We start from the raw sequence: 24,122 nt of genomic DNA, 5'->3' as shown, positions 1-24,122 counted from the left end.
ATGATGACTCTCACAGAATCACTGAATTAGCAGTATCAGGATGAGGGATAATCTCTTATGTAAAGTCTCCTCACGAAGTACAGATAGAATTACCTTCTTCCCCATATAGAAACAGATCCCACATTCCACATCACCACCCTTTCCCAACCTTTAGACAGGAGTAGTTCTCCCGCTTCTACCACCCTGCCCTCCTCCCTTGACAGGCCATGGACAATATTTCTCACAATTGATGGGGATTCTCGGGTTCATAGGGCAAAGGCTGTCCCAGGGATAAGGGGACTGGTGTTGTGAAGCTGCAGTTCCTCCGGAATGGTGTGTCCAGTGTCTTGATATTACTGACCCCCTAGAGGAGTGCCAGAATGAGGAATGAGGACAGATACTGTCCCTGCTCTGCAGCCCCCCACTTGCCACAAGTGAGACAGAATAGCCTCTTCCCCTTCTCCTTCTCTCCCACCTCCAATGCCTAGTCACCCTCACATACCGGGAGCTGTGGTGCCCTCTGTATCCAGAAGGTTTCAGGCTGTTCCCAATGGTAGTCATGAGGCTGTGAGGGAGAGAGACTGGATTATTCTTCACCTGCAGCCCCTCTCTTAACCTCTGGGCCTCTGCTTTCCCACACCTCATCAGAACCTAGCTGTGCACGTGAGGTGAAATGGGTTCTCACCTTTATGGGGGCAGGAGGCCCTGCTTGCACCAACTCCATTCGGTAGTCATGGTGTGTCACTGATTCAACCTCAAAAAGCTTCTTTTTGGGTTCTTGTTCTGCCTGCACCTCCTCACTGTATAGCCCTAGGGAGAGTCAAGGCCATTTCCCCCAAATTTTTGTCTCCCCCCTCCTCCTTCCCCTTCACCAAGCCTCACCAGATCTGGTGGTGCAGGAGCATCTCCAACCTGGCTTCACGTTTTCCTGTGGAAGGACAGGGAGTGAACAGAGTGGGTGATTCTGGTTAAGAAGTAGGCTAAGAAGAAACAAACTTGAGATAAAGGAAGGAAAATCTTGTTTTTCTGCCCTTATGCCCACTGAACAATCCACAGTCCCACCAGAAGTTCCTTCCTCTCTTTTTTCTCTGACTAATGGACTCATTCTGTTCCCTTACTCATGCTTCACACCTCGAAGTGGCTGGTAGAGGTTTCCTGGGGACTGGTATGAATCTTTCTGGGTGGTGCTGGATGGCATGGGTGATTGTGGCTGTAGGGTCAGCAATCCCCGGTGTCCATGTCTGAAGAAGAAACTCTCAGAGCCATCCTGCATGCTGGGGACTCGATCCAGGTGGTTGGTGGCTCTCTGTGGGCCACAAGTTGAGTGACCATGTTGTCCCTTCTGGTACACACCCTCATCATGAACCTTCCCCAGGAAATTGGGAGCAGCATCAAGAAAAGGGAACAGGCCAAAACCTTAATACCTCCTCCTCCCAGTTGTAGAGTAGGCACTGGCCCCGGGGCAATGCTTCGTGGAGCACTTTAGATTTCCTTTCAACCTCTGGGGGCTTCCATAGCCCTCGGGCACCAGGTTCTGGAACTTGCAAAAATTTCCAGCTTGGTGGTTTCTGAGGACCCCAGTTGCCATGGTAACTCCGAGTGGCATAATCAGGGACCAGATCTGCCCCGAGCCTTCTGTTCCTTGGAACAGTGTAGGAGCTGAGCTCAGGGCCAGATCCTGGACAAGGTCCAGAGTCAGGGACAGGATTAGGGCCAGAGTCAGGACCCAAGCCATAGCCAGGGCCAGAGCTACGGCCAGGACTAGAGCTAGAGGCAGGAACAGGACCAGAGCTAGAGCCAGGAACAGGGCCAGAACTAAAATCAGGTACAGGACTGGAGCTAGAGCCAGGAACAGGGCCTGAGCTAGAGCCAGGAACAGGGACAGAGCTAGAGCCAGGAATAGGGATAGAGCTAGAGGTAAGGTCAGTTGTGGTACAAGGGTCCTGAGTAATACAGGAAACATAGACGGGCTCAAAGCCTTGGCTCTCGCAGCCTATTCTTTGGGTAAAGCTGGATTCAGTGGAGGGTTCCCCAGGAAGACTGAGGTCAGAGGAGAGCTGGGTGAGAAGGCTGTGCTGCGAGTAGGGCCCTGGTGTCTTTGCAGATAGTGCAGCTGCTTTGGCGGTGGAGGCGGCTGCAGCAGCTGATGCCACTGATGCAGCCGCTGCAGCTGCTACGGTTGCGGCTGTCAGGGCAGACCTAGCACCGCCATCTGAAGAAGGAAACGGTTCCGAAGTGGACCCCAGGCCTCCGGAGCTGTGCTGTACATCTAAAGACCTGAAAAAAAGCGAAGCTGTCAAGATTGTCAAAAGCACAGCGGAGGAAGTCAGCAGACCTTCCTTGAACCCTCGTGCCTGCAGCCAAAGCTGCAGCTCTCACCGCGACTCCGTTTCCTCGCTAGACGGGTTGGTCTCCATCGTCAGACACCAGCTGCCAGGTTGCCATAGAGACGACAAATAATTCCGGGAGACTGCGCAGACGGGAGCTGGGCGGATGTGGAGGGTGGGGGTGGAGGCAAGTCCTCTGCGGGGCGGAAGTTAAACCTGGTGTGGTCCGCGTTCCCCTCCAGTCTCCATTCCGCCTCAGCCAGAGTTTCAAGATTCCGCCGGGTTTTTCAGGTTCCTCCGGCTTATGGTTCGGTCTCCAAACCCAAGCATGGTTTTTTATGACTTTCTAAGAGTGGTTCTTTACGGGTTTTGTTAGAGACAAGTACAGAGCTGTGGAATCAAAGGCAAAAGTCTACTTGGTGTGTTTGTGTTGGGACAACAGTAACTTCCCCTTCCTTCATTCTCAAAAGTGAGGGGAAGGGGGTGCGGGGTACTTCAGTGGTAGAATTCTCGCCTGCCCTGTGGGAGACCCGGGTTCCATTCCCCGCCCATGCACTTCCCCAAACAAAAACAAACAAGCAAACAGACAAAAACCAACGAAACAAAAATTTGCAAATGGTCCTGCAATAAGGGGATACGCATATGGAAAAAGAATGATATGTGACCCCTGCCATAGAGCATACAAAAAATGAAAGTGAGGGGAGTGTTTTCAAAATTTTTAAAGATTAAAATACAGATGATAGTGTAAATGCAAAACGGTGCGAGGCGTGTAGTAGTCAAAGGGTAGCAGGTTTTTTTTTTTTTTTTTTTTTTGGTGTGATTGCTTCACCTCCAATAAAAGGCAAAACTCCCTCACATTGACACTTTCTTCCCCTTAACCCCCAGCTTCCTTTAGAACCTGACTTGGCCTCTGAATGAGGGCCAGGATTGAGTAAGTCTTACTCCTGGGATCCAGTCTCTCCCTGCTCACTTCATCCTAATTCCTACTGCTATTCCAGAAGCTTGAATCAGGGTATACTACTAGTCATAAGAACTCAGAACTCAGATCTGTAGGCACACTCTATACACAAGCTAAGCTTCCTTACTGTCTCTTACTCAAAGGGGATCATAGCCCTGAATTGGTTTTCTTTCCTTCTTGTGGTATAAATCTCTACATATTTAAGACAGGGATTCATCGTTGGATAAGACAAGGTTTATTAGCAGCACAAGGCCCGTTTTCCTCCTCCCCACTCAAGCATCCAGGCTTGGGGTTCTTGGTCAATTGGTTAGTTCAACCTGGAGGCCACCGGAGCTGTCGGCCCCCAAGTACATGAATATGCAGGTGATACACAGATTGTGCGCCCAGCTTCCCATCGTTGATCACTGAAATGGAGCTTGGAGTTAGGGGGTCACGATCGTGGAAAAGGCCAAGGACTGAAGATCACATAAGGGGTAGGTTCAACTCAGAAGTGAGGGTTTCAAGGACCAAAAGTCACTCACCCAGTCGGTAACCATCCCCCAGGCCCTCAGCTTTTGCTGTCTTCTTGGCCACAAGGAGTAGGTGTCCTAGCAGCTATACGAAGGGAGGGAAGCAGGTGTCATCATTCACAGGAAGCAAAAGCTCTATCTGAGTCCAGCTCCCCACCCCAACTCTCACCCCCCATCCCAGCCAAACCCTGCCCCTATTCTTCCCACCTGCTGGTCCTCCTCTTCAGCCTGGCTAATCCGAGGAATGGGTTTCTTAGGAATGACCAGGAAGTGCACAGGAGCCTGAGGGGCCACATCTCGGAACACAAGACACTGGGGATAGGAGGAAGGACATATCATTGGCAGTAACTGGCCAGAGGCCACCACATTCCTTCCAACAGGCAGGACGGTAACTTTGAGGGGTTGCTTATGAAATTCCTGGGGAGGCTGGATCCTAAGGGCACCCCACCTGCTGGTCCTCATATAGAATGTCAGCTGGGAGACTTCGGTCCAGGATCCGGGAGAAGATGGTTGGGGCTGCACCCCCAGGAGCTGCCTGCTGGGCCTTGGCCACTTCATTCTCATCAGTCACACCTGCAGCTCCTCGGACCTGAAGGTGGGTCAGACAGACCCAAGGAAGGAATTTGATAATACAACTCCTATGTAGTATTACATAGGTAGCAGAAGCTGAGTTCTGATAGTCATTAACTCCATTCTTCTAAGGAGGAAAAGATCCTGAATTTTAGAGCAGCAGCAGCAGTAGCAGTAGCAGCAGAGGGTAGAGCCAGATGGTATTGGGCCCCGTCAGAAAATTATTACAATTTTACAATATTACAACTCAGTATAATTGATTTCTGCTTTTAATCTACCTAGGGGATCTAGCACCGTTCAAGGGAAACCATCCAGAATGAGAACTTAGTGACTTAGTCATATTTCCTATTTTACCCTTGAATTACCTCTGATAAACCCCTTCTTTTCTCTGGGCTTCACACGTAAAATAAAGGATTTGCATTTCTTTCATCTTTCTTCACCATCTCTTAGGACTACTTGGAGTGCTTTTCATTTACTCTCATCTTGTTAATAAGTTTCCTCCATTTCCTTACTTGTTTTTTCTGATCTTTAAGCCTTGTCACCTGTTTCATTCAGGTTTTAATGCAACGGCCTTGTTTGACACAAGTTTATCCCTCATCTGGGTGTCACACCTGACCTCTTCATGTGGATTGTGAATCCAGTCCCTGAGCCAGTAGAAAGAAAAGTTCGATTATGTGAACTCGATTCTCCCGGCCCATAGGATTGTGGGGCAGGGAACTTCCAGTCATCCGGGGGCGCGAAGAAGGCTGAATGCAGCCAACTCATCTTGTGGGTGTTGAAGGGACGGCTTGAATTAAACTCTCTGACCCCTTGAGTTGCTCAAGGGGGAAGACGAGAGGTTAACTCTAGTGCTTACTAGAAGGGAAGGAGTCAGACGGGGTAAAAAGCCTGGCTCCAAGAAGTCAAAGCTCATTTCCTGCAGGAGGCACCGAGGAGACTTCCCAGAGCAGGCGTCTGCTCAGCTGGGCTCCAGGCAGGCGGAGAACGCAACAGCCGCTGCAGCGACCCTGTCCAGAGCTCGGCGCCCAGGTCTGCGCAGGATGTCCGTCATCTCCCGTTCGCTTCGCCTGGGGTGAGGGTTCCGCGGAAACTGCCGCGGCCACCAGCCCGACCTCCCCTCGCAGCCCAGAGGCAGCGGCCAGCGTAAGGAGCTCCGGCCCCAGCGAGGCCGTGCGCACGTTTGGGAGCCGAGGACGACTGTGGACCCCGGTCAGGGAGAGCGTCAGAGCCCGCAGGACACCCTCCCCGCGGCCACTTCTCACCTGCGCCCCCCGCGACCCCGCGACAACCAGGGCCCTGCTCGCCACGCGCACCCCAGCGGAGAGCACCATCGCCGCCGCCATCTTCGCCTCGGCGGCGGGCCGCTCTCACGCAGGCCCGCACTTGGGCTCTGCAGCGGGTGGGAGGTGGCGTTCTCCGCGCCGCGGGCTGACTGGGGTTGACCGGGGAGCTGGCGAGCAGCGGCCATTGGCTCCGCGAGCGGCACGGCCCCGCCGGCTCATTGGGTGGCGCTGCCAGGCAGGACCGGCGCAGGGCGGGCGCAGGGGGAGGCCGGGGCAGCGGCGCGGGCTGGCCGCCGCTTTGGAGGCGGGTTCGTCCCTTCCCGGCGGCTTCTGCCAACTCGGGGGTGATTTCTCCGCTCCATTGGCTTCGCCTTCAGGGTGAAAGTTCTTTTTCCAACGAATTCCCTAGCTAGATTTGCTATGAGATAATTTTTCACTCCATTGGAAGAACTAAGAGACTTAGATTAAAAAAAAAAAAGAGACTTAGAGGGGGATTCTCTTCCAATTGCATGCGATATGTAATACTGGCACCGCTTTGGTTGCAGCTCCCGCATCCAACCCGGGGAAGGCAGAGTGCGGGGCTCGGTCACCTGCTGCAGGAAGGCTCCAAAATGTTTTAGACCCTTTCACCTCATTGGCCGGTAGGAGGGCGGGGGGTCTCGGCGTTTACTGACTCGGGGGAACCACCGCTAACCCCTGACGCCCAAAGCCGTGGGGGTCGAGGAAAAAAAGCGGCGGGTCGAGGACGCAGGAGAGGTGGAGCTAAAGGCGCACCGGGGTCGGGTCCTTTCTTTCTCCCCCCTGACTCGAGGAGTCCATGTCTAAGAGTCCTATTTGTCAAATAGCGAACACTTTTCACAAAGGGGAATTTCAGCTTCTTGAGCATTTTAACTGATTAATGACAACTCCATCTTACTGTCATGTTCTCAGCACATTCAATCCATAGACTAAGGATTCTGCATATTGTTTTCAGAGGCGTGTTTGTTTTACGGAGGACGGGATGTCTTATCCTTCCGACACTACCAATGAACAAAGGAGTATGTATCCAATGTTCTTTCCCAATCGGAGAAAGTATGTAATACGGTTAGCTCGATGCCTGCCTAACCAATGAGTAAGGTTCGGACCACGAGGGAATTGTGTCATGGACAGATAGGTCAGAAGCATATTTCACTCTACTGAAATATATTTTTGACATAAGAAACAATGTCTTAAAATGCTAATATACTCAGACACCAACCACATCAGTTGTAGTATGATGTTAAACAGGACAAGTCACGACTTGTGCACCTGATACCATCAGGTGCACATAGCACACAAAATGATCAACATTTGTTTTCCCAGAATTTCCTTTCATAATATACAACACATATGAAGATATGTATTGCATAGTTTCCTTAGTCTTCCTCTTATAATGTTTTCCATATTATTACATAGGCTGTGTAAATGGACTTGTAATGACTGCATAACTTCCTTTCATAAGTTTATCATAGTTTATCATCCTGTTATTAACTGAAATAATTTTAGTTGAATATTTATCATGGTGCTAATTACATATGACCAATGAGGAGGAGCTCTTTACTTCTGCAGATAGTACAATCTGTTTTTGAATAGGTATATTATTGTAGAAAGTCCTTTCTCTTCCTAGACACAGACGATTGACCCTGCGATTTCCCCCAGGGGTTCTAGCAGTCCAGAGTCATTCCTTTCCTTGGAAGGATAGATGGCCTCCCTAACTGTGAGGAAATGTACACTGCCCTCTTGTCTGTGTCCCAGAGGTTTCAGTTCTCTGTGGTGTCCCCAGGACAGCAGGAACCTCTAGTGTTGCTGCAAAGAAGGGCAGGTGATAAGAAGAGTTGGGTGTGTTCCAGTAGCCTGGATTCTTGAAGACGACTGTATAACTATATAGATTTTACCATGTGATCATGTGATTGCGAAAACCTTGTGTCTGATGCTCCTTTTATCCAGGATATGGACAGAGGAGTAAAAAAATAAGGAAAAGAAATAAATCGTTGGGGGGATAAAGGGTTAAAAAATTGGGTAGATTGAAGTACTGGTGATCAATGAGAGTAAAGGGTAAGGGGTATGGGATGTATTTTTTCTTTTGATTTTTCTAGAGTGATTGCAAATGTTCTAAAATGATCATGGTGATGAATAAACTATGTGATGATCTTGTGACACACTGATTGTATAATATGGTTGGACTGTATCTGTGTGAAGATTTCTCGATACAAATATTTAAAAGAAGAAGAAGAAGAAGAAGAAGAAGAAGAGTTGAGATCTAGAAAGAGGGAGGAAACCAGCCGGGAGGAGTGGGTGACTACAAAGCACGTTGAAACTGTTGAATACAACATTTCTTTGTATTCCCGTAGAGAGCAGGCAGGAAACAGAATATTTTGTTTTACAGATCTGAAGACAGAGCTTAGAGAAGGCAAGTGAACTTTCTAGGATCACAGACCATTAGTGTCAGAATCCTTTACTCTTCCTCAGAGTCACTGACGAGCCTCCTAGTCACTCCTGCGTGCGCACTCATTCTGGCCCCTGGCCCAGTCTTCTGTTTGAATTCTAAGCATTTGTCATCACCTACAGCTGCTCTCATCTGGATGTTGACTGCAGGTTCTGTTCACTGTCTCCTCCTGTACTTCCATTCCCCCACTACATTTACTACAGACAACTCCTTTTTTCAGTCTGTCAAATGTTTCCTGACTTCACTTTCTTTCCCTTTCTGCGTGGCCAGCTCCCTCCACATTCCCTCTTCTTTTGTCTTATTTTCCCAATCATCCTCCTTGACACATCCCACCACAGCCTGTTAATCGAAACATTTTGGTTCTCTGCTCCTGCTTCCAATTGTAGCTGAATCTGCAGCCACCCACTGATCAGGTTTTCTCCCAATCCCTACATTAGCCGGCCCAAACTTTCACCTCCCCCTGCCTCCCACACTCCACTCATCCCTCTCCTCCCCCGCCAGCAACTGACCTTGTCTCCTACTTCACAGGGGATATATAAAAGCAATCACAGGGAAACTTCCATGAGACCCTGTTCCCTGAAGCTTCCTGAAATTCCCATCCTTTGTTTCTTCTTCTTGGCTATTGGAAGCTGTGGGGCTCTCCTGTCCAGAGAGAATCTCTTCATCTCTGCCTTGATCTCATTTTCTCCCTCTATCTCCGGGATCTCATTCCATTAGGCATCTCTCCTCTCTCTTCTGCATCCTTCAAAGTCTTTTTCTCTACTGTCCCCTTCCTCTCATTCTATAAAGTTTTTTTCCTTCCTATAAAAATACTTGATTCCACACCTCCCCCTGGACACTGCCTGACTTTTCTTATGCTCTTCTCATCCAAGCTTTTTGAAGAGGCTTCTTCATACTCTGCTGTTTGGCTTCTGCCTCTATGGTACCACTGAAACTGCACCTCTGAAGTCCCAAAGACTTTCTAGGGCAAAATCCAGTGGACGCTTTTCAGTCTATCTGACTGAAGCCCCTAGCTGCATCTGACATTACTGACCACTTTATCCTTGAAACTCCACCCCCCCCCCCTCCCCCGGCTTTCTTGAAACCACTCTCCTGATGGCTGAGTCAGCAGCTTGAATATGGGCATACCGGAGGCAGATGGCTGGATCCAGCCTGTTTCCTGCTGGTGCATTCTCCTGTCCCTAATAAGTATTGACCCCAAGGTCCCAGGTGTATTGACCCCTGAACTAGGATCTAATAGCCCTATACAGAGCCAGGTTAAATTCCAGTGGATTCCCCTTTATTGCTGACCTAGGACAGGCTTACAAAGGCCTGCGCCAGGTGTTGACAGTGTCTGACCCTGTAGGAGGGAAGAACAGAGGTGAAAGGGTCAGGTATGGGGGTCAGATGTGGGGCCAGGCTGGGGGCTGTGTGGGCCAGGGAGCCCAGGGGGCCCAGGTTGGGAGCAGGGATGGCCAGAGGGTCTTTGATTCTTTAGGGCCTTGAAGTCAGAGTTTTTGAGGATGGCTTCTTGGAGAGCAGGCATCTCTGCAAAAGGCACACAGTCTGCTTCTGGAGGTGGAAACCAGTGCGGGTATGGAGTTCTGGGGTTAGGAGTGAGGGAGGGATTGTTGAAGATGGGAGGGCTTCCTGCCTGGCCTTCTGACTACAGACGCTAGAATGGCCCCTGCCCCAGGCTGCGCTCTTACCATAAGGCCTCCCTCCTGGTCGCCGTATCTCCTCAGTCTCGAAGAAAGTCTCGTGTTCCTCCCAGCGCCGGTCACAGGCCGCACAGAGGAAATTAGACTCAAAGCAACTGCAGCAACAGCCTGGAAGAACAGTATAGGGAATTGGGGTTTCCCCGTGGATTTACCGCGCTCTTATCTCCTCTCCACCAATCACAAGCCCAAGTCTCTCTTACCAGCTCCTAATCCTCACCACCAAAACATATGCATTCTATCACCCATGCCCGCCCCCTTTACTCCCCTTGCCCTAGAAGATACCATGGTGCCTGCAGGGGTGGGACCCGGTGGCTATGTGATCTTCGTGGCTATGTTTGCAGCGGCATTGGGCCCTCCAGGCCTTGGGGTCAAAGGTGGCCCGTCGCTTCAGCCAGAACTCACCCACCTCCTCTGGGCGTGATGGGATAAAGCAGAACATGAGGCAGCGACACTGGCCCGCACCGCAGGGCACAGATATGTCTGTGGGAATGAGGATGGGTGATAGGGTTAAACCAGCCTTCTCCTCCCACACCACACATTCTCTCTCTTTCTTTCTCTCTCTCTCTCTCATCCATCATCTCAAGACATGGAAGAGTACAATTTTCCCTCCACAGCCGACAGAGACTGGTTAGTTCTTCCTTACCTGAGATGATCTGGTGCTCCCTTAACAAGTGTCCACAAAAGCACTTGGATTCATCTCCAATCCGGAAACAGTCCCACAGGTAATGTGGGCAACGCCAGCCAATGTAGAGACCTGGAGTGTGGAGAAGTTGAGTGATAAGGAAATGCAGGAAGGAAAACTATCCTGACTTCTTCTGAGGTGTTCTTCTCTATTCCCTAAGGGCCTCATCTCTCCCCGCCAGGTTCACTCATCTCCTCAGTGAGTCCTCATCTCTACCCCCTTTAGATTTTTTTCTTTCAAGGCTTTTCATCACCCTTTCCCTTCCTACCCCAGGATCTACTCTATCTCTGTCAGTCTCTCAGAGATAACTTGAACAGTGTCTTCAGTTTCTGAACAGAAAGATCATAAATTCAATTTTGTTTGAAGATGAACATGAATCTCACTTGAGTTCTGTTTGACTGTGTGGGGTCTCTTCTCCTCCCCTCCCCACATCAGAACCCAACTTTGTTTCCTTGAAATGTCTAAGATGAAGAAAAGGGGAGATGATTGTCCTGGTATAGAGTAGATGATGGGGATTGGCTCCTAAGGAGCATGGCTCTGAAGGAACCCGAAGAAGAGGAAGAAGTTAGGCAACTCGGGTGCCAGGAGGTAGGAAGAGGGCTTCTCCTCACGTTTCCAGGTTTGCACCTTCATATTTCCCTATCTTGTTGTTATTGAACTAATGCCTTTTATGAATCTGAAAACGGATACCTATGGTTCTCCAAGAGTCAGGAGAAAGGTGTAGGTCAAAAGTCATAAGTGGAGAAGACCAACATATATTAGCTCATGAGGCCAAAATTTGATCTGAAATCATCTGATTTCATGGTCAGTCACATCACAAGGCAAGAGTCACATCACAAGGCACGACATAGAACCATAGAGTACCTCCCACTCAGATTTTCCCATCCTCCATGAGAGCTCAGAGTACCCCCTACTTTTAACTAGTTATCTGTATGAGTTCCCATGAAGTGAAACTGTTAGCTCTAGAATTCTTATTCCCACTCAGTAGGCTCAACTGAAATGTCACCTTCACCAGAAAGTTGTCCCTGACTTCACCTTCTAAGGGCCCATCCACTTGACTTTTTAAAGCACCTTGTGCTATTCCTATCACAGTTCAATGCACTACAATGGGCAGTTCACTTATATTCCCATTAGACCATTAGTTCCTCAAGGGAAGGGTCTGTCCTTTCATCTATATCTGGTTGTAGCATAGAACCTGGCACAAAATAGAAGCTCAAAGAACATAGACAGCCTGATGATTCAGTGAATAAGCAGAAGCAATTTTTTCAGGAGAAAAGAGATGCCCAGTATTCCAGGGATCATTGGAGGCAGAACCTGAAGTTCCATAGGAAGACAAAAGAGACGTGGTATCCTCTAGTTTTTGACTCTGGCCAGGGCCACAGTCCATAATTCTGTGCCTAATTGGCAGAATAGGTTTTCTTGTCTTACCCATCGTCTCTCAGGATTGAAAGCCTAGTTAGTTGTGGCTTTTGGCTTTCCTACTTCTGAATTGATACCAAAAGCCTGTAGCACTGGTGCCCTATTACACACAAAGAGACTTGACTGAGTGGGCAAGGATATAGGCAGAGTCACAATGGGGGTGGGCGGGGACCAGGATTCCATTGAACTCTGTCCAAAGTGGCAGAATATGTTGGATGAGTGGGTGAAATGTATGGGTGAACAAGGGTCAGTGTCTATAGATGCATAGAAAGTATGGCCTGAGGGCCTGGGGGAGACAAGTTCAAGCCCTGATGTGGGAATCAGTGCCCAGGGAGTCTGGCAACTACACCACACACTCTATTGTATACAGGTGTTAATGCCTTTCAGATTGGGCAATGGCATCTGGCTATGAATTCCAGAATGGGGCCCTCTGCTCTTTGCCCTAATTCCAAATCCTCCTCCTGTGGACAAGGACTAGCAGGGGAGGGAGACATTTTCTGGGATGCCATTTTGACTCTGCACAGCATAGTTCAACTCCATATCACATAACCACATTAGCATGATAATGTCTCTTTGGTATTGAAACATTTCCATTCAACATGCAAATGAGCTTACATGAAAAATGTCCCAGCCAAAACTTCGCTCCTGAGTCTCAGACATATACAGCCAGCTGTCTATTGGACTGTTCCACAAACACATTCCACTTCAAGTGTGTTATGTCCAACAATTCCCTCCAAACCTGGCCCTTGTCATTTGTTTAGCCAACAACTATTTATCAAGCATCTACTCTGCTTTAGGTATTCAGTTAATAGCACCATCATCCAAGTTACTCAAGCCAAAAATCTAGGTACTGTTTCAGGCATTTCCTTCTCTCTCATCCTACACATCCAAAGGTCAGTTTTACCTTTTTAGTATTTCTTTAAACTGTCCATTTCTCTCCGTCTCTACCCATCTACTTCTTTCCTGGATTGTCCTACTGTCTGTCTATCATACTGTAGGGTAGTCCTCCAAAAACACAAATCTGTTCATGTTGTTCTATTTAAAATCTCTTAGTGATTCCCACTTGCACCCAAGATAAATTCCAGCTCTTAGCTTGGAACAGCAATGCTTGCACAATTCTGCCCTTCCAAAGTTGAGCTGGGCTACTTGCCCCAACAGTATGCACCAGGCATACTGCATTGCTTAGTTTCCTTCTGGTGCCTTGCCCTGTCATCTCTCACCCTACTCCATTCTTCACCTAGCCCCCTCTCCTTCATCTTGCAGATTTCATCTGAGAAATCATCTCTTCCCAGGCTTATTCCCTGAATCCCCTAGATTTTTTGACCCTTTTCTCTGCTTGTGCAGGACTCTGGACTGATCTTTATCATACCAATTATTAGTATGAACTATAATTGTCCTTTTATTTATCGGTGTGTCTCAAGAGAGTCTAAATTATTTAAGAGATTTGTTGTCTTTGAAACCACTCCCCCCTTACACAGTTAGTTCAATGCCTGCACATAGGTTATGCTCAATAAATGCTTGTTGATTGAATAAAAGGAAAGCTTATGTTATATTGATATTTCTTTACACATTACATATTTTGTTGTAGGTTTCAAAACCCACAATATTAGAAGAAGACCCAAAATGTCTTTGTTTAGGCTTGAATAACACTTGATTTTTTTTTCTGTGTAAAACTGCCTGTTTAAACAGGAAAATAAAGAAGCTCATTCAGAAGAAGGAATGCAGTGGCTTTCAAGAGTGGAGAGTTGTGCTGGTTTGAAAGGATTTATGTACCCTAGAAAAGCCATGTTTAAGTTTCATTAATCTTGTGGGAGCAATGATTTCTTCCAATTTCTATTCAGCATTATAAGTCAAAAACTTGATTAGGTTATCGCCACAGAGATGTGATTCAATCAATTGTAGGTATTAAACTTAATTAGGTGGAGGCATGTTTGCACCCATTCTATGTGAATCTTGATTAGTTTACTGGGATCCTGTAAAAGAGGAGACATTTTTGGAGAGAATGCCTTTTGGGAACAATGAGAAAGCCATAGCAGAGCCCCGCAGAGCCACAAGGCTGAGAGAACCACAGAGTCCACCAGCCAGTGACCTTTGGAGATCCTGAGAGAGCAGAGAAGGATGAGAGAATGACGAGAGCCATGAAGTAGAGTCCACCAGCTAGCGACCTTTGGTTGAAGGAGAATGCCCCTGGGGGAGCTCCATGAAGCAAGAGGCCTAAAGAGGAAGCTAGCAGATAATGCTGTATTTACCATGTGTCTTTCCACTTGAGAGAGAAACCCAGAACTTCATCAGCCTTCTTGAAAAAGTATCTTTCCCTGGATGCCTTAGATTGGACATTTCTATAGATATGCTTTAATTGGAACATTTTCGTGGCCTTAGAAGTGTAAACTTGTAACTCATTAAATTCCCTTTTTTAAAAAAGTCATTCCATTTCTGGTATATTGCATTCCAGCAACGCGCAAACTAGAGCAAGAGTAGAGAGGAGGTTCTGAGAGGAATAGGGGATTGAACAGATCCTGCATTTGCAAGAATAAGTAAGTGACTGAAGATGTTAAAACAAGCAGATGAAGCCCTCTCAATATCTGAATTAAGATTGAGAAACAAATGGGATTTCCATAACTTTCTTGTTCAGAGATGGAGCATGGACTGTCCCTGCATGGGAATGGGGAAAGTCAATTTCATGGAGGACAGATAGGGATAAAAAATTACCTTAATTGCCTAATTGTCTTGTAATCTTAGGCCTATCTAGCTTCAACATAGTTCAAATTCTATCATGTGGGGAAAGGAAGTATGGAAGACCAAAATAAGTGTAATGCTACCCAATGAATTCAAGTTAGAAACCCCAGAATCCTCCTAGTGGGTCAAGGTGTTCCTCTTATGGAAGATAATCCCTACTGATATGAAGTTTGGTGACACTGGTAAACGTGCTCACCCAGGCAAGATGGCATACATTTACATGGTTCACCTGTACACTCTTTACAGGTAGGCATACCTATGCACAGAATGCTACAAATAGGACTGTCAAGAGTCCTGGTTCTGGGCTGAGAATTAACAGGGCTAGAAGACACAGCTCCTCTCTGATAAGACTGAAAGCTGTTAGGTACCCAGGTTGACCCTGGGCCTGACATGTAGGGGTGATCACCTTTTAATGGAAACCAATGTCAGAGCAAAAGTCCCGGAGACTGTCTAAGGTATTGAGACATCTCTACCTTAGGGTCTGTTTGGTGCAGGCTATCAGAATCCTATAGTTGGGACTAACCAGTGGCCCTTCTGTCTTTAACAACTTTGGGTTCAGTTACCTCTCTATCATGGTTTTATATGAATATCCCTGCTGTATCCACAATGCGGTTCTTGGCCCACCTGCCTGTTCCCCTCCAAATTCTTGACAAGTGGCAAGCTTTCAGAAGGGGCAGTTATCCATTGAATGGGCAGGTCTCCAGATCCTCTTGGGATGGGGTAGGCCTGCCCCAGGCTTCTGCAAGGCTGCCTGGGCTCACCTGTCTGGATGGCATTTAGGGATGCATCCTTCTCCCATTGAAAAAGATGATTCACCCGAGGGCTAAACTGTTCTCTGTGCATTGTCTTAGCCACTGCCACCAGCTCTGTCTGCTTAGCAGGGGCCACTGGGTGGTCTGTGTAACCTGGATAGGAAGGGGGTTGAGTAAACAGAGAGAAGTGAGAAAGCCCTAAGAGAAGGGGCCATGTCAAAGAGTAACCCAATTCCCTTCTTCTGGGGCAGGTCAAGGGCAAGTCAGGGGCAGGAACAATTACGGCTAACTGCTTTTTTCCCCTTCTTCTTGCCCAGCTGCTGTCCAGGTTGGGATGTATGAGTGGTGCTGTCAGTGGCATTCACCCCGTCGTCATCCTCTCCTGCTTCTTCCATCTGATTTGCAGATGTATCCATGTGCACCTTGGCTGAAGAGACTGAAAGGGAGTTCTTTTGAAGGAACTCATTTTCAAGGTCCTCCAGCATGGACCTGCTTGTTTGTGGGATCTCAATGTAGGAAGACTGAGAGGAGAGGTCATGAGAGGAAGACACAGAGACGTCATCTGCTAGTGAGGAAGTAAAATTAAGTTCTTTCTCTGGGATCTTAGAAATGTGAGTCTCCACTGGGGTCTCAGAAATGGGGGCCTCCAAAGAGATCTCATGGATGGAGTGTTCTAAAGGGGTCTCATAGATGGAAGGTTCCAATGGGGGTTCAGAGGCGTGGGTCTCTAAAGGGGTCATAGTACTGGAGGGTACCAAAGGGGATTCAGCTGTAAGGGGCTCCAAGGGGATCTCAGGGATGGAATGTTCTAAAGGCATCTCAGAGATGGAAGGCTTCAAAGGGGATTCAGGGGTGTGGATCTCTAAGGGGGTTTCAGAAGTAGAAGGCCCCAAAGAGGATTCAGAGATTTGGGGCTCAAAAGGAGTCTCAGAGATGGAAGGCTCCAAGGGGGTTTCAGAAACAGGGAGCTCCTTTAAGTCCTCAGTAGAGGGGTCCTTTGAAGAACGGTGCTCCTCTGCATCCATGGTGGTATAAGGTTCCTCTGTGACTTTGTCTGCTTCCATCTAGTGGTAGAAGAGGGTACAAACTTTATTAGGTTGGGACTGGAGGGTCTGCAAGTCAAGGCAGAGCCCAGGGTTCACAGGGGATTATGGAATTAGGGTAAGGTGCTCCATGCACCTGAGATACAAGATGAGCTCTGGTCCTCATGGTGTGATGTCAGGAGGTTCACCCATATGCCTAAACCCTATGTGGCATACTGGAATTTAAAGATTACAGCAGTCATAATCCCATCAGTAGATGGTAGCAGAGGACCATGCCCTAGGAAGGAACCAAAACACAGCAACTTTACCAGTCTAAGAGCAGGATCCTGGACTATGGACTCCAGGGCCTGAGATTACCAGGCTAAACTGGGGAAGAACTACAAGGAGGTTGGTTCCAGAAAGGGTGGGAGGAAGCCACACTCATGATGCATGAGGCAGGGCCCCCATAGTCTGGTTTTGTCTAGGGGACTACACATACCTTTCCTGATGATGCTATTCATGATCAAGTTTTTAACTACCTCCAGTTGTATACCAAGACTCCAAAATCCATATTTCCAGGTCAGACCTCTTTAGTCCCCTTAATTTCACACTCATATCTAGCTGCCTGTGGGATACCTCTAATTGGATAGGAACCAAGAATAGTATTTCTTATCTTATAAACATCTCCACAATCCATGCTCTCCTCTCCCTTCCCTCCATTTTTTGTTCAAGTCCTCATCATCTTTGGCCTGGGCTGTTTCATAACTTTGCCCTCTCTCTTTCCTCAGCATATGAATCCATTTTTTTCATTAGTTTGTGCAACCTACATTTTTGTAAAGAGCCCAGTCTTACACTTTTAGTTAGGCACTGTGCTAAACACTGGACTCAGTTGAAAGAGTCTGGGAGAGAGACAGGTTAACCAACAATGACAATAGGAATACTCTGGTGTTGTGTTGGGGTAAGCCCAGGATACTTTGGGGAGGGAGATGTGCCTAATTTACCCTGGAAGGTTGTCCGAAGGAGGTTAGTCCTCTTTAATGACCCAATTGAGATCTTTCCAAAATGAAAACCCAATCCTGACATTCCTCTGCATACAAAAATTCAGTTATTCTTCCTAAAGGATTTGAGTCAAAATTTCTTGACTTGACATTCAATACCTGGTATGACTTGCAACTGACCAAGGATGCCAGTTATCACCCTCCCTTCTCCCTACATTCCCCCCATGCTCCATAGATTTAAAAATGCACCAGAACCTTTCTAAAGGGCAAATCTGGGAAGGGGAGTAGAGGGAAGAGGTAGGATGATGGGAAAGGAGGGTGATGAACAGAGGTTCAGCAAGAGGAAAAAGGAGCCTGGAGAAACCACGTACCTCTGGGCTTTAGTTTGGATATTTCAAGTCCTTAGGTCAAGATCTTGTCTCAGGATGGAAGACGGAAGTGTTGGCCTGGAGGGAGAGAGGGCTCTTGGTTGTGGGTCTGCTAGGGCCGCAGCCTTGCCTGAAGTCTAGATTTGGGGAGGGGACCTAGGACACCTGTAGAACTTCGCAGAGGAACTCTGGGTCTGATCTGGGGAAGGGTGGGAATGGGGAGGGACGAGGGGTCCAGGGCAAGTGAGGGCAGGTGATTGACTGAAATCTCAGGAACCCATGTCCGGAGAGGAGGATCCCTTACCAGGGCAACCGAACGCCCAGTGGTCTCCATGGCAACAGCAGTCTGGTCTCCTCCAAGGTGGGTGAGGTCTCCTGAGAGGATTGCGTCGGGTCGGAAGAGAGGAACCATAGAGTTCACTTCTGAAAATGGGACTTCACAGAATTTCTGTGAAACTGGCTCTGGTTGGGATCTGCGGCTCTCTGTGGGGTGTCTGGGTTTGTGACGGTCTCCGTTCTGTTCCTATGAGGGATACGTCAGGACATCAAGGGATCCGAGGGGGCATCCAGGCTCTGCCATTGGGGTGAAAAAATTAGAGTCTTAGGTAACTGGGACTGGGGCGGGGTCTGTCCTAAGAGCCCAGCAGGACCAAGTTAGAGACCAATAGAACAAGGCGGCGGGGCGGGCTTTACTGAGAAAGTCCAATCGAACCGGTCTGGGGCGGAGCGACAAACGACGTCAGGCAGAGGCCGCCGCCGCGGGGCCTGGTTATCGCCGGTCCAGCGCAGCCGGGAGTCACCCAGGCCTGAACTCCCACCCAGGTCCCCGGCCCGGTCCCAGACGTCCCGATCCCGGCCTCGGGCCCGCGAGGACGCCGGAGGTCACCTCCCCCCAGGGGTGGGGACCGGAGCCGCGGGTCAGCTCTGCAAGCGCCCGGAGCTGGCCTGCCCGGTCCCGTCCCCGCCCCGGGCCATGGCTCAGCCCTTGTCCCGGCCCCTCATCCTATCCCGATCGGGGCCTTGGTCCCCGGCCCCGCCTTCGCCCCGCTTCCCAAACCGGTCTCAGTCCAGGCCTGGGTCCCAGCAAATGCCAAAGGCTGGATCTCAACCCAGGCTCCCCCTCCAGTCCCAGTCCCAGACCCTGTCCCTGTCTTGGCCCCTGTTCCCGCCCCTGCCCATGTTCCACCCCTTCCCACAAATCCCAGCCCAGCCACATCCCCAATGTTTGCTTAAGCCCCTAACTCAACTTCTGCCCTTGCCCCAGGCCCCATCACAGCCCCTGCTCCCATCCCATCCTCTGCCCTTGTTCAAGCCCCAGTGCCCAGCTCATCCCAACCCATTATCTCAGCCTTTGCCCTCATCCCTGTGTTTACCCAAGTCTCTCCTGCTATCCGGCCCCCTCTCTCATACCCAGCCCCTCTCCCAGCCTCGATGCAAGTCTGGTATCCAGCTGCCTCCAGCCCTATTGCTGCTGTTGCTGTTCTCTGTCCTTGGCCCAGGGGCTGGTGAGTGCAGAAGCAGGAAAGATTGAGACAGGGATGGGTTCTGGTTGGGATGGGTGAACTAGAGGGATTCAAGAGAGGTGGGACCTGGAGAACTAGATCTTTGGGGAAGAAGTGGGGAGAAAGAAATTGGGATGAGAGAAGTCTTACACAACTGAGAGGAGTTGGGAGGGTCAAAAGAGTGGTAACTGGGGACCTTGAGTCTCAGCTCTGTAAGTGTTTGCTTTGCCACTGTCCATCCTGACCCCACCGTGACTCTTGCATTCCCAGTGAGGTCTCAAGGGCTTTGCTCCTACCCTCAGAATTTGAAGGGGGAGACATGTTCCACAGTTGAGAGCCCCTAATCCAGAGTGGGAAGATATAGCCCATTATTGAAATATTAGATATGCATTAAAATACAGTTAAGAAAACGGGTTTAAAGAGAACATGTAACAAACAGAGGGACATGGGTTAGTCTCTATTCAACGGGTTTTTTTCTTGTAACAAGCCTTGATTTACCTGAGAATAAGTCCTGACATGTTTAGAGCAGTTTGGGAACTCAGTGACCATTTTACAGATGTGGAAACTGAGGCTCAATGAGGGATCAATTTGCCTAAGGTCACACAGCTTGTATATGGCAGTGCTGGGGCTAGGAAAAGGTTTCATAATTCCTATCCCTTGCTAGTGTTTTTTTTTCTCACTGTAAGATATGCTTAATAAGAAAAAAGAACCAAGTGGGGAATTGCTTAAAGGGCAAGCTCTCCTTTACCCTGTCTGTCCACAAGAGAGCTTCATCCACAAACCGTCATCATTTGCCAGGTATCAATCAGCCTGGAGTCAGCATTTGGTGAGGAAGTGACTGGGATAGGAGGAGAGGTCCAACTTCTTAGGGTGGGGTGTGGGGGTAGGAGGTGGTTCTGGCCTAGGAGATGCACCGTAAAGATGACCGCTTCATAAGGAGATGACTGTGGTTTTCATGGCCTCAGCTCCTAGCCACCTCTGGTGAATGGTGATGTGCTTGAGAGACAGACATAGAAATAACAGCTAACTGAGCAGCTGGTGGTGGTTGTGGGGGAGGGATCCAGTGAGCTGCAGGGTCCTGGCTCAGTGTACAAACTTGAGGAGATCACTGCATGCCAAAGATCATGGACTGTGCAGCAATGTCCAAGCTATATGTGCATACTCACTGGTATCCAGGCACTTATGTGTGTTGGCGGGTATCAGTGGATAGCCAGAGGAATCAGTGGGTATGCTGGGCATGTGCTGTGTGTGTGTGTGCATCCTATGTGTTGGTGAGTCTATACATGTGTGATGTATGGGGTGCATGTGACCCTGTGTGTTCTCTGAATGTTTATGTAATTGTGGGAGAAGGCATATCCTGTGGCCCATGCCTGTCCCCTTCAACTCTTCCTGTTCCTCTTGTGGATGTATCACAGAAGTGTCACCTTCAGAAATGGATAGTTCTTTGGTTGGAAGCAGTATTGGGTGCCTTCTGAAACACATTTAGGTAATCCATCCACCCCAGACAGTTTCCTTGAAGTAAGGAGCCATATGGGGGGCTCAGTATTGATTAATGCTGCTGGCAACTTGGACACTCAGTAGAGGCAGTAGTCAGGTCATTTTTAAAGTTTGGGTGAGGGGGTGTGGCCCATGCTGTTGAGCCCAAAGCATAGCTTCCATCCCTGCCATAATCGCTGCTTTGTTCATGAGCCCATTGGGCGAGCATTAGGCTGGCTAGGGGAGAAGGGTGACAGGCGGCCATAGAGCTGTACGAAGCTGGATGGTGTGGATAGAAATACCATTGTCCAGAAGCAGATTCAGATGCTCTGGGAAGAGTTGTAATGAAGGTGGGAAAGAGCGCTGGACAGGTCCATCTGCAGGTAGGGCTGCTCTTAGTGCCCTTTAATAGTCGTCACTACCTTGACCACTGTGGCCTGGCATGCAGGGGTGCTCTGTGACCTAGTGGTGGTGATGAATTTTGCCTGAGACTGGTGGTGTCACAGGACCATCATAGCACAGGGCTGTACACAATCGCTCCTAATAAGTGTTTATTATTGCTTCAATCTTGTCTCAGAAATGAAAGTTACCTCCTGGGACTCCTAGTTCCATCCCTGATCCTTGGGCCTTCTGCATGGGCTTAGCTGACTCCAGTTGCATAAAATTAAGGCATGCCCTGCCATTCCAGGAAGTGTGTGTGTGTGTGTGTGTGTGTGTGTATGTGTGTTTGTGTGTGGTTCGGATGGTGGTGGAGAACCACCCTAGCTCCATCCTGGAAGTACGGAGCATCCAGGACAGGTTCATCTGGCTAGGGCCTTGCTCGTGTTTCCTCTGGGACATGTCTCTGGTAGACCCTATTACAAACCCAAATGAAAGATGGAGTGAGTGGGTCCTGTGGATATTTTCTCAAGCATCTGCCCTTAGAACTTCTTCCAGTTTCCTCCTAGCATTCCCAGCAGCTCCTCCCTCCTTTTCCCTACCACCCTATCCTGTGATCTCTCAGGTCCTGGCCACTTTGGGGGTGGCTTAGCTAGTTTCTCAATTCTCCAGGCCATAGCATACTCCTTTGCATTACAGGCTCCTTGTGTTTGTCTATCCATATTTCCTAAAGGTCACCAGCTGCTTTTCACCATTAGCTCTCTGAAGGTCTGCACTGGGGGCCTGGCTAATATCTCTTCTTTCTAATAATATCAATGGCTGATCAGATGACCCAACCTTGGTACCAGCTTTGAAGAGGAGCACCTCTTCCTTAAGCTCAGCAGAGGATGCTTCAGAGCCCTGATTTCTTATAACAGTACTGTTCAGGCCCCCAAGAAGTTATTGGCCTTCTGCTTCCCAGTTGTCCCAGCTGGGGGTCCTAGGCAACCCATCTCTTCCATTCGTTGGCTCCATTTCCCTTCATCCCCCTCAGATATGTCTCCACTGGTCTCTGAATGCTGCTCTGTGAGCTGCTCACCCTGTGAGCATCTTTGGGTTCCTGGGCAGTGCTCACCTTGCAGGATGGAAGGTCTCCCTTGGGAACAGCTGAGATGGATCATGTGGTCTGAATTGGACAGACTAGTCCTTGGGCATAGCCACCCTTTGAGGAAGAGCACAGGCAGATCTAGGGCCAAAGGTCTCTATCTATTTAGGATAGCTCTCTGGAGGGTGACTGAGTTTTCTCCAGTTCAGCACGGCCATCCTTAACCATGTTCTCTTCTTCAGCAGCCTTCCTTTTCCATGTGCCTCTCCCTCTGTTATTCCAAATGCTTTGTTTTTGGAGTTATTTCTCCCATCTCCAGAAAGGAAGATTGCCAGACTAGGTAAGCTCTGTGGGTATTTCCTGTCTGGCTGAAAACGCCCCTCTCAGGGTCTCCCCTAAACCCTGGCTCCTACCCTGTCTAGGAGTTGCGTGAGTTCCCCACATTCTCACCTGTCTTCTCTGGGGTTAGTTTTAAATCTCCAGAGCAGTCAGAATACCCAGAACTTTATATTGAGGGGCCTTGCCTTCCGTTTGGGGCCTGCTTCTCCTACCCAGCTGAACTACTGGGTTATTTTCACTATTAGAGCAGTCCCATTTTTGAGGTTTGTCTGGCCAGCTGTTGACACCAGGCTTTCTTGCTGACCTTGGCTCTGCTCCTGACAACCATGATCAGGTATCTTGGCATTTCAATTAGAAATAACCCTCTCATCCTCATCCCATGTGCCTAGAATATGCCCAAATGGTTTGAGATTCCACTAGGTCCACGATTCAGTGCCTTCCCCCAGGGGAAACCCTCCTCTGGTTGCTCATTCTGAATCCAGGAAAGGCCTCTCCTTTCCTCCTCTCCTGGGTGTCCTCATGGTGGCCTACGCACTACTGCCACTGCTGCCACCCAAACAGACCCCGTACAGATTCACCACACTTTCCCCTCCCCCCTCCTTCCTGAGCCAGTACAAAGACAGCATTTGTGACACCTCTGAGGATTTTTACTGCTCCTAACCGCGGCGAAACAGAAAGGGGAAGAAAGTAAACAGAGGAGTTACACAGTTCTATGCTAATTCCTAAGCCCCACAGGTGGAGTTGCAGCCTGCTGAGTGGTTTAAGAACCGATGCCAATGTGTGCGCACACATACACACACATCTTTCATACTGTTTTGTTAAGCTTGATAAGAGGGCAACAGTGGCTCCTAAGTGAGGGGCAGCTGTGGGGTCATATGATGAAACCTAATTTTGAATCCTAGCTTTGAGCCTCAGTTTCCTGACCTGTAAAAATAAGTCATTTTTATAAGATTATTGTAAGGATTAAACCAGATTATGGCTGGAGCAGCACCAGACCCAGTTCCTTGGCTAGGAGAACAGCATTTGTTGAATTGGTGCTACTAGTGGAGTTTTGGGTAAAGGAATACTGATCTGTCTCCTCCTTTCTCTTTCTCCTGCTCCCCAGGAGGTCTTTTCCTGACTGATTACTCCACCTGCTCACCTCGCAAGCTCAGTCCTTTTCGCTCCTTTGCCAGCACTGAGCTCTTCCACTTCCATGTTCCCGAGGACACGTTTCTGGCTGTTTGGAACCTCATCATTTTCAAGGAGCAGGGGGGAACTTTTGGGGACCACTGTCCAGACCAAAGTGTGACTGTGTGAGTGTCTTAATTAACCTCATGACCCCCACTTTCAACCCCAGATCACTTTCCAAACTAAAGTGTGACTTTTTGAGTATCTGAACTGACTTCCTGTCCTGACTCCTGACCCTTGTCTAGATTGAAGTGTGACTGAGTGAGGGCCATGACCTCTGTCCCTTGACCATCTTCCTGACTGCTGAATGACTGCATGAGTTTCTGAGATGACTATTTGCCCCTTATAACTTGACCCTTTACCTTGACCTTTTGTTGTATATGTCTCAGTAGGGACTCAACTCATT

The 24,122-nt window shown here is 48.8% G+C and overlaps 4 protein-coding genes across 13 annotated transcripts in view; 1 reads left to right on the top strand and 3 right to left on the bottom strand.

Annotated features, from left to right (window-relative positions):
• Window positions 1-35: 35 nt before the first annotated feature.
• SPAG8 (sperm associated antigen 8) lies at window positions 36-3,054 on the bottom strand. Its single transcript, XM_077147753.1, has 7 exons — window positions 2,359-3,054; window positions 1,404-2,256; window positions 1,111-1,285; window positions 862-907; window positions 665-779; window positions 482-544; window positions 36-343 (listed from the first exon to the last, which is right to left on the bottom strand). Exons 1-7 carry the CDS (start codon window positions 2,394-2,396, stop codon window positions 221-223), a joined length of 1,413 nt encoding a protein of 470 aa, XP_077003868.1. The 5' UTR covers window positions 2,397-3,054; the 3' UTR covers window positions 36-220.
• A 429-nt stretch (window positions 3,055-3,483) lies between these two features.
• HINT2 (histidine triad nucleotide binding protein 2) lies at window positions 3,484-5,764 on the bottom strand. Its single transcript, XM_077147763.1, has 5 exons — window positions 5,606-5,764; window positions 4,222-4,362; window positions 3,981-4,085; window positions 3,786-3,858; window positions 3,484-3,668 (listed from the first exon to the last, which is right to left on the bottom strand). The coding sequence occupies exons 1-5, from the start codon at window positions 5,684-5,686 to the stop codon at window positions 3,577-3,579; spliced, it is 492 nt and encodes a 163-aa protein (XP_077003878.1). The 5' UTR covers window positions 5,687-5,764; the 3' UTR covers window positions 3,484-3,576.
• A 1,177-nt stretch (window positions 5,765-6,941) lies between these two features.
• FAM221B (family with sequence similarity 221 member B) lies at window positions 6,942-18,650 on the bottom strand. Of its 6 annotated transcripts, none has more exons than XM_077147738.1 (8): window positions 18,072-18,650; window positions 17,771-17,845; window positions 15,663-16,443; window positions 15,389-15,532; window positions 10,434-10,544; window positions 10,073-10,270; window positions 9,779-9,898; window positions 7,896-9,641 (listed from the first exon to the last, which is right to left on the bottom strand). In XM_077147738.1, the coding sequence occupies exons 3-8, from the start codon at window positions 16,441-16,443 to the stop codon at window positions 9,460-9,462; spliced, it is 1,536 nt and encodes a 511-aa protein (XP_077003853.1). In that variant the 5' UTR covers window positions 17,771-17,845; window positions 18,072-18,650; the 3' UTR covers window positions 7,896-9,459. The 6 variants fall into 6 exon arrangements, with proteins under 6 accessions (XP_077003856.1, XP_077003857.1, XP_077003853.1 ...); XM_077147739.1 differs by lacking the exon at window positions 18,072-18,650 and adding an exon at window positions 17,933-18,061; XM_077147741.1 differs by lacking the exons at window positions 7,896-9,641; window positions 18,072-18,650 and adding an exon at window positions 6,942-7,450 and having other exon boundaries at window positions 17,771-18,061.
• The window catches only part of TMEM8B (transmembrane protein 8B), a 29,000-nt gene continuing 23,016 nt past the window's right edge, over window positions 18,139-24,122 (top strand). For 3 of the 5 annotated variants that reach the window (XM_077147735.1, XM_077147733.1, XM_077147734.1), the window contains exons 1-3: window positions 18,156-18,232; window positions 19,182-19,272; window positions 23,652-23,841. In XM_077147735.1, the coding sequence (XP_077003850.1) occupies window positions 18,197-18,232; window positions 19,182-19,272; window positions 23,652-23,841 (317 nt within the window). In that variant the 5' untranslated portion in view covers window positions 18,156-18,196. Of the gene's footprint in view, window positions 18,233-18,694; window positions 18,845-18,880; window positions 19,273-23,651; window positions 23,842-24,122 lie in introns of those variants that run through there. The other 2 variants (XM_077147737.1, XM_077147736.1) reach the window with 2 other exon arrangements.

Source organism: Tamandua tetradactyla, chromosome 2 (genome assembly GCF_023851605.1).
Source record: "Tamandua tetradactyla isolate mTamTet1 chromosome 2, mTamTet1.pri, whole genome shotgun sequence".
NCBI lineage: Eukaryota > Metazoa > Chordata > Mammalia > Pilosa > Myrmecophagidae > Tamandua > Tamandua tetradactyla.
Note: the sequence above shows the minus strand (reverse complement) of the source record. Positions and strands in the feature narration are given on the sequence as shown.

What these genes read in the sequence shown, in the direction of transcription:
- SPAG8 (XM_077147753.1), bottom strand. Translation starts at nt 2,396, where the DNA reads ATGGAGACCAACCCGTCTAGCGAGGAAACGGAGTCGCG. An exon ending in TCTACAACTGGGAGGAGGAG is followed by an intron (nt 1,286 to 1,403) that starts GTATTAAGGTTT and finishes TGTGGCCCACAG; the next exon opens with AGAGCCACCAACCACCTGGA. An exon ending in CTCCTGCACCACCAGATCTG is followed by an intron (nt 780 to 861) that starts GTGAGGCTTGGT and finishes AGGGCTATACAG; the next exon opens with TGAGGAGGTGCAGGCAGAAC.
- HINT2 (XM_077147763.1), bottom strand. Translation starts at nt 5,686, where the DNA reads ATGGCGGCGGCGATGGTGCTCTCCGCTGGGGTGCGCGTGGCGAGCAGG. An exon ending in TTCTATATGAGGACCAGCAG is followed by an intron (nt 4,086 to 4,221) that starts GTGGGGTGCCCT and finishes TCCTATCCCCAG; the next exon opens with TGTCTTGTGTTCCGAGATGT. An exon ending in CTGAAGAGGAGGACCAGCAG is followed by an intron (nt 3,859 to 3,980) that starts GTGGGAAGAATA and finishes CCCTTCGTATAG; the next exon opens with CTGCTAGGACACCTACTCCT.
- FAM221B (XM_077147738.1), bottom strand. Translation starts at nt 16,443, where the DNA reads ATGGAAGCAGACAAAGTCACAGAGGAACCTTATACCACCATGGATGCA. An exon ending in CCTAAATGCCATCCAGACAG is followed by an intron (nt 10,545 to 15,388) that starts GTGAGCCCAGGC and finishes TCCACACTCCAG; the next exon opens with GTCTCTACATTGGCTGGCGT. An exon ending in CCACCCCTGCAGGCACCATG is followed by an intron (nt 9,899 to 10,072) that starts GTATCTTCTAGG and finishes CTGTTCTTCCAG; the next exon opens with GCTGTTGCTGCAGTTGCTTT.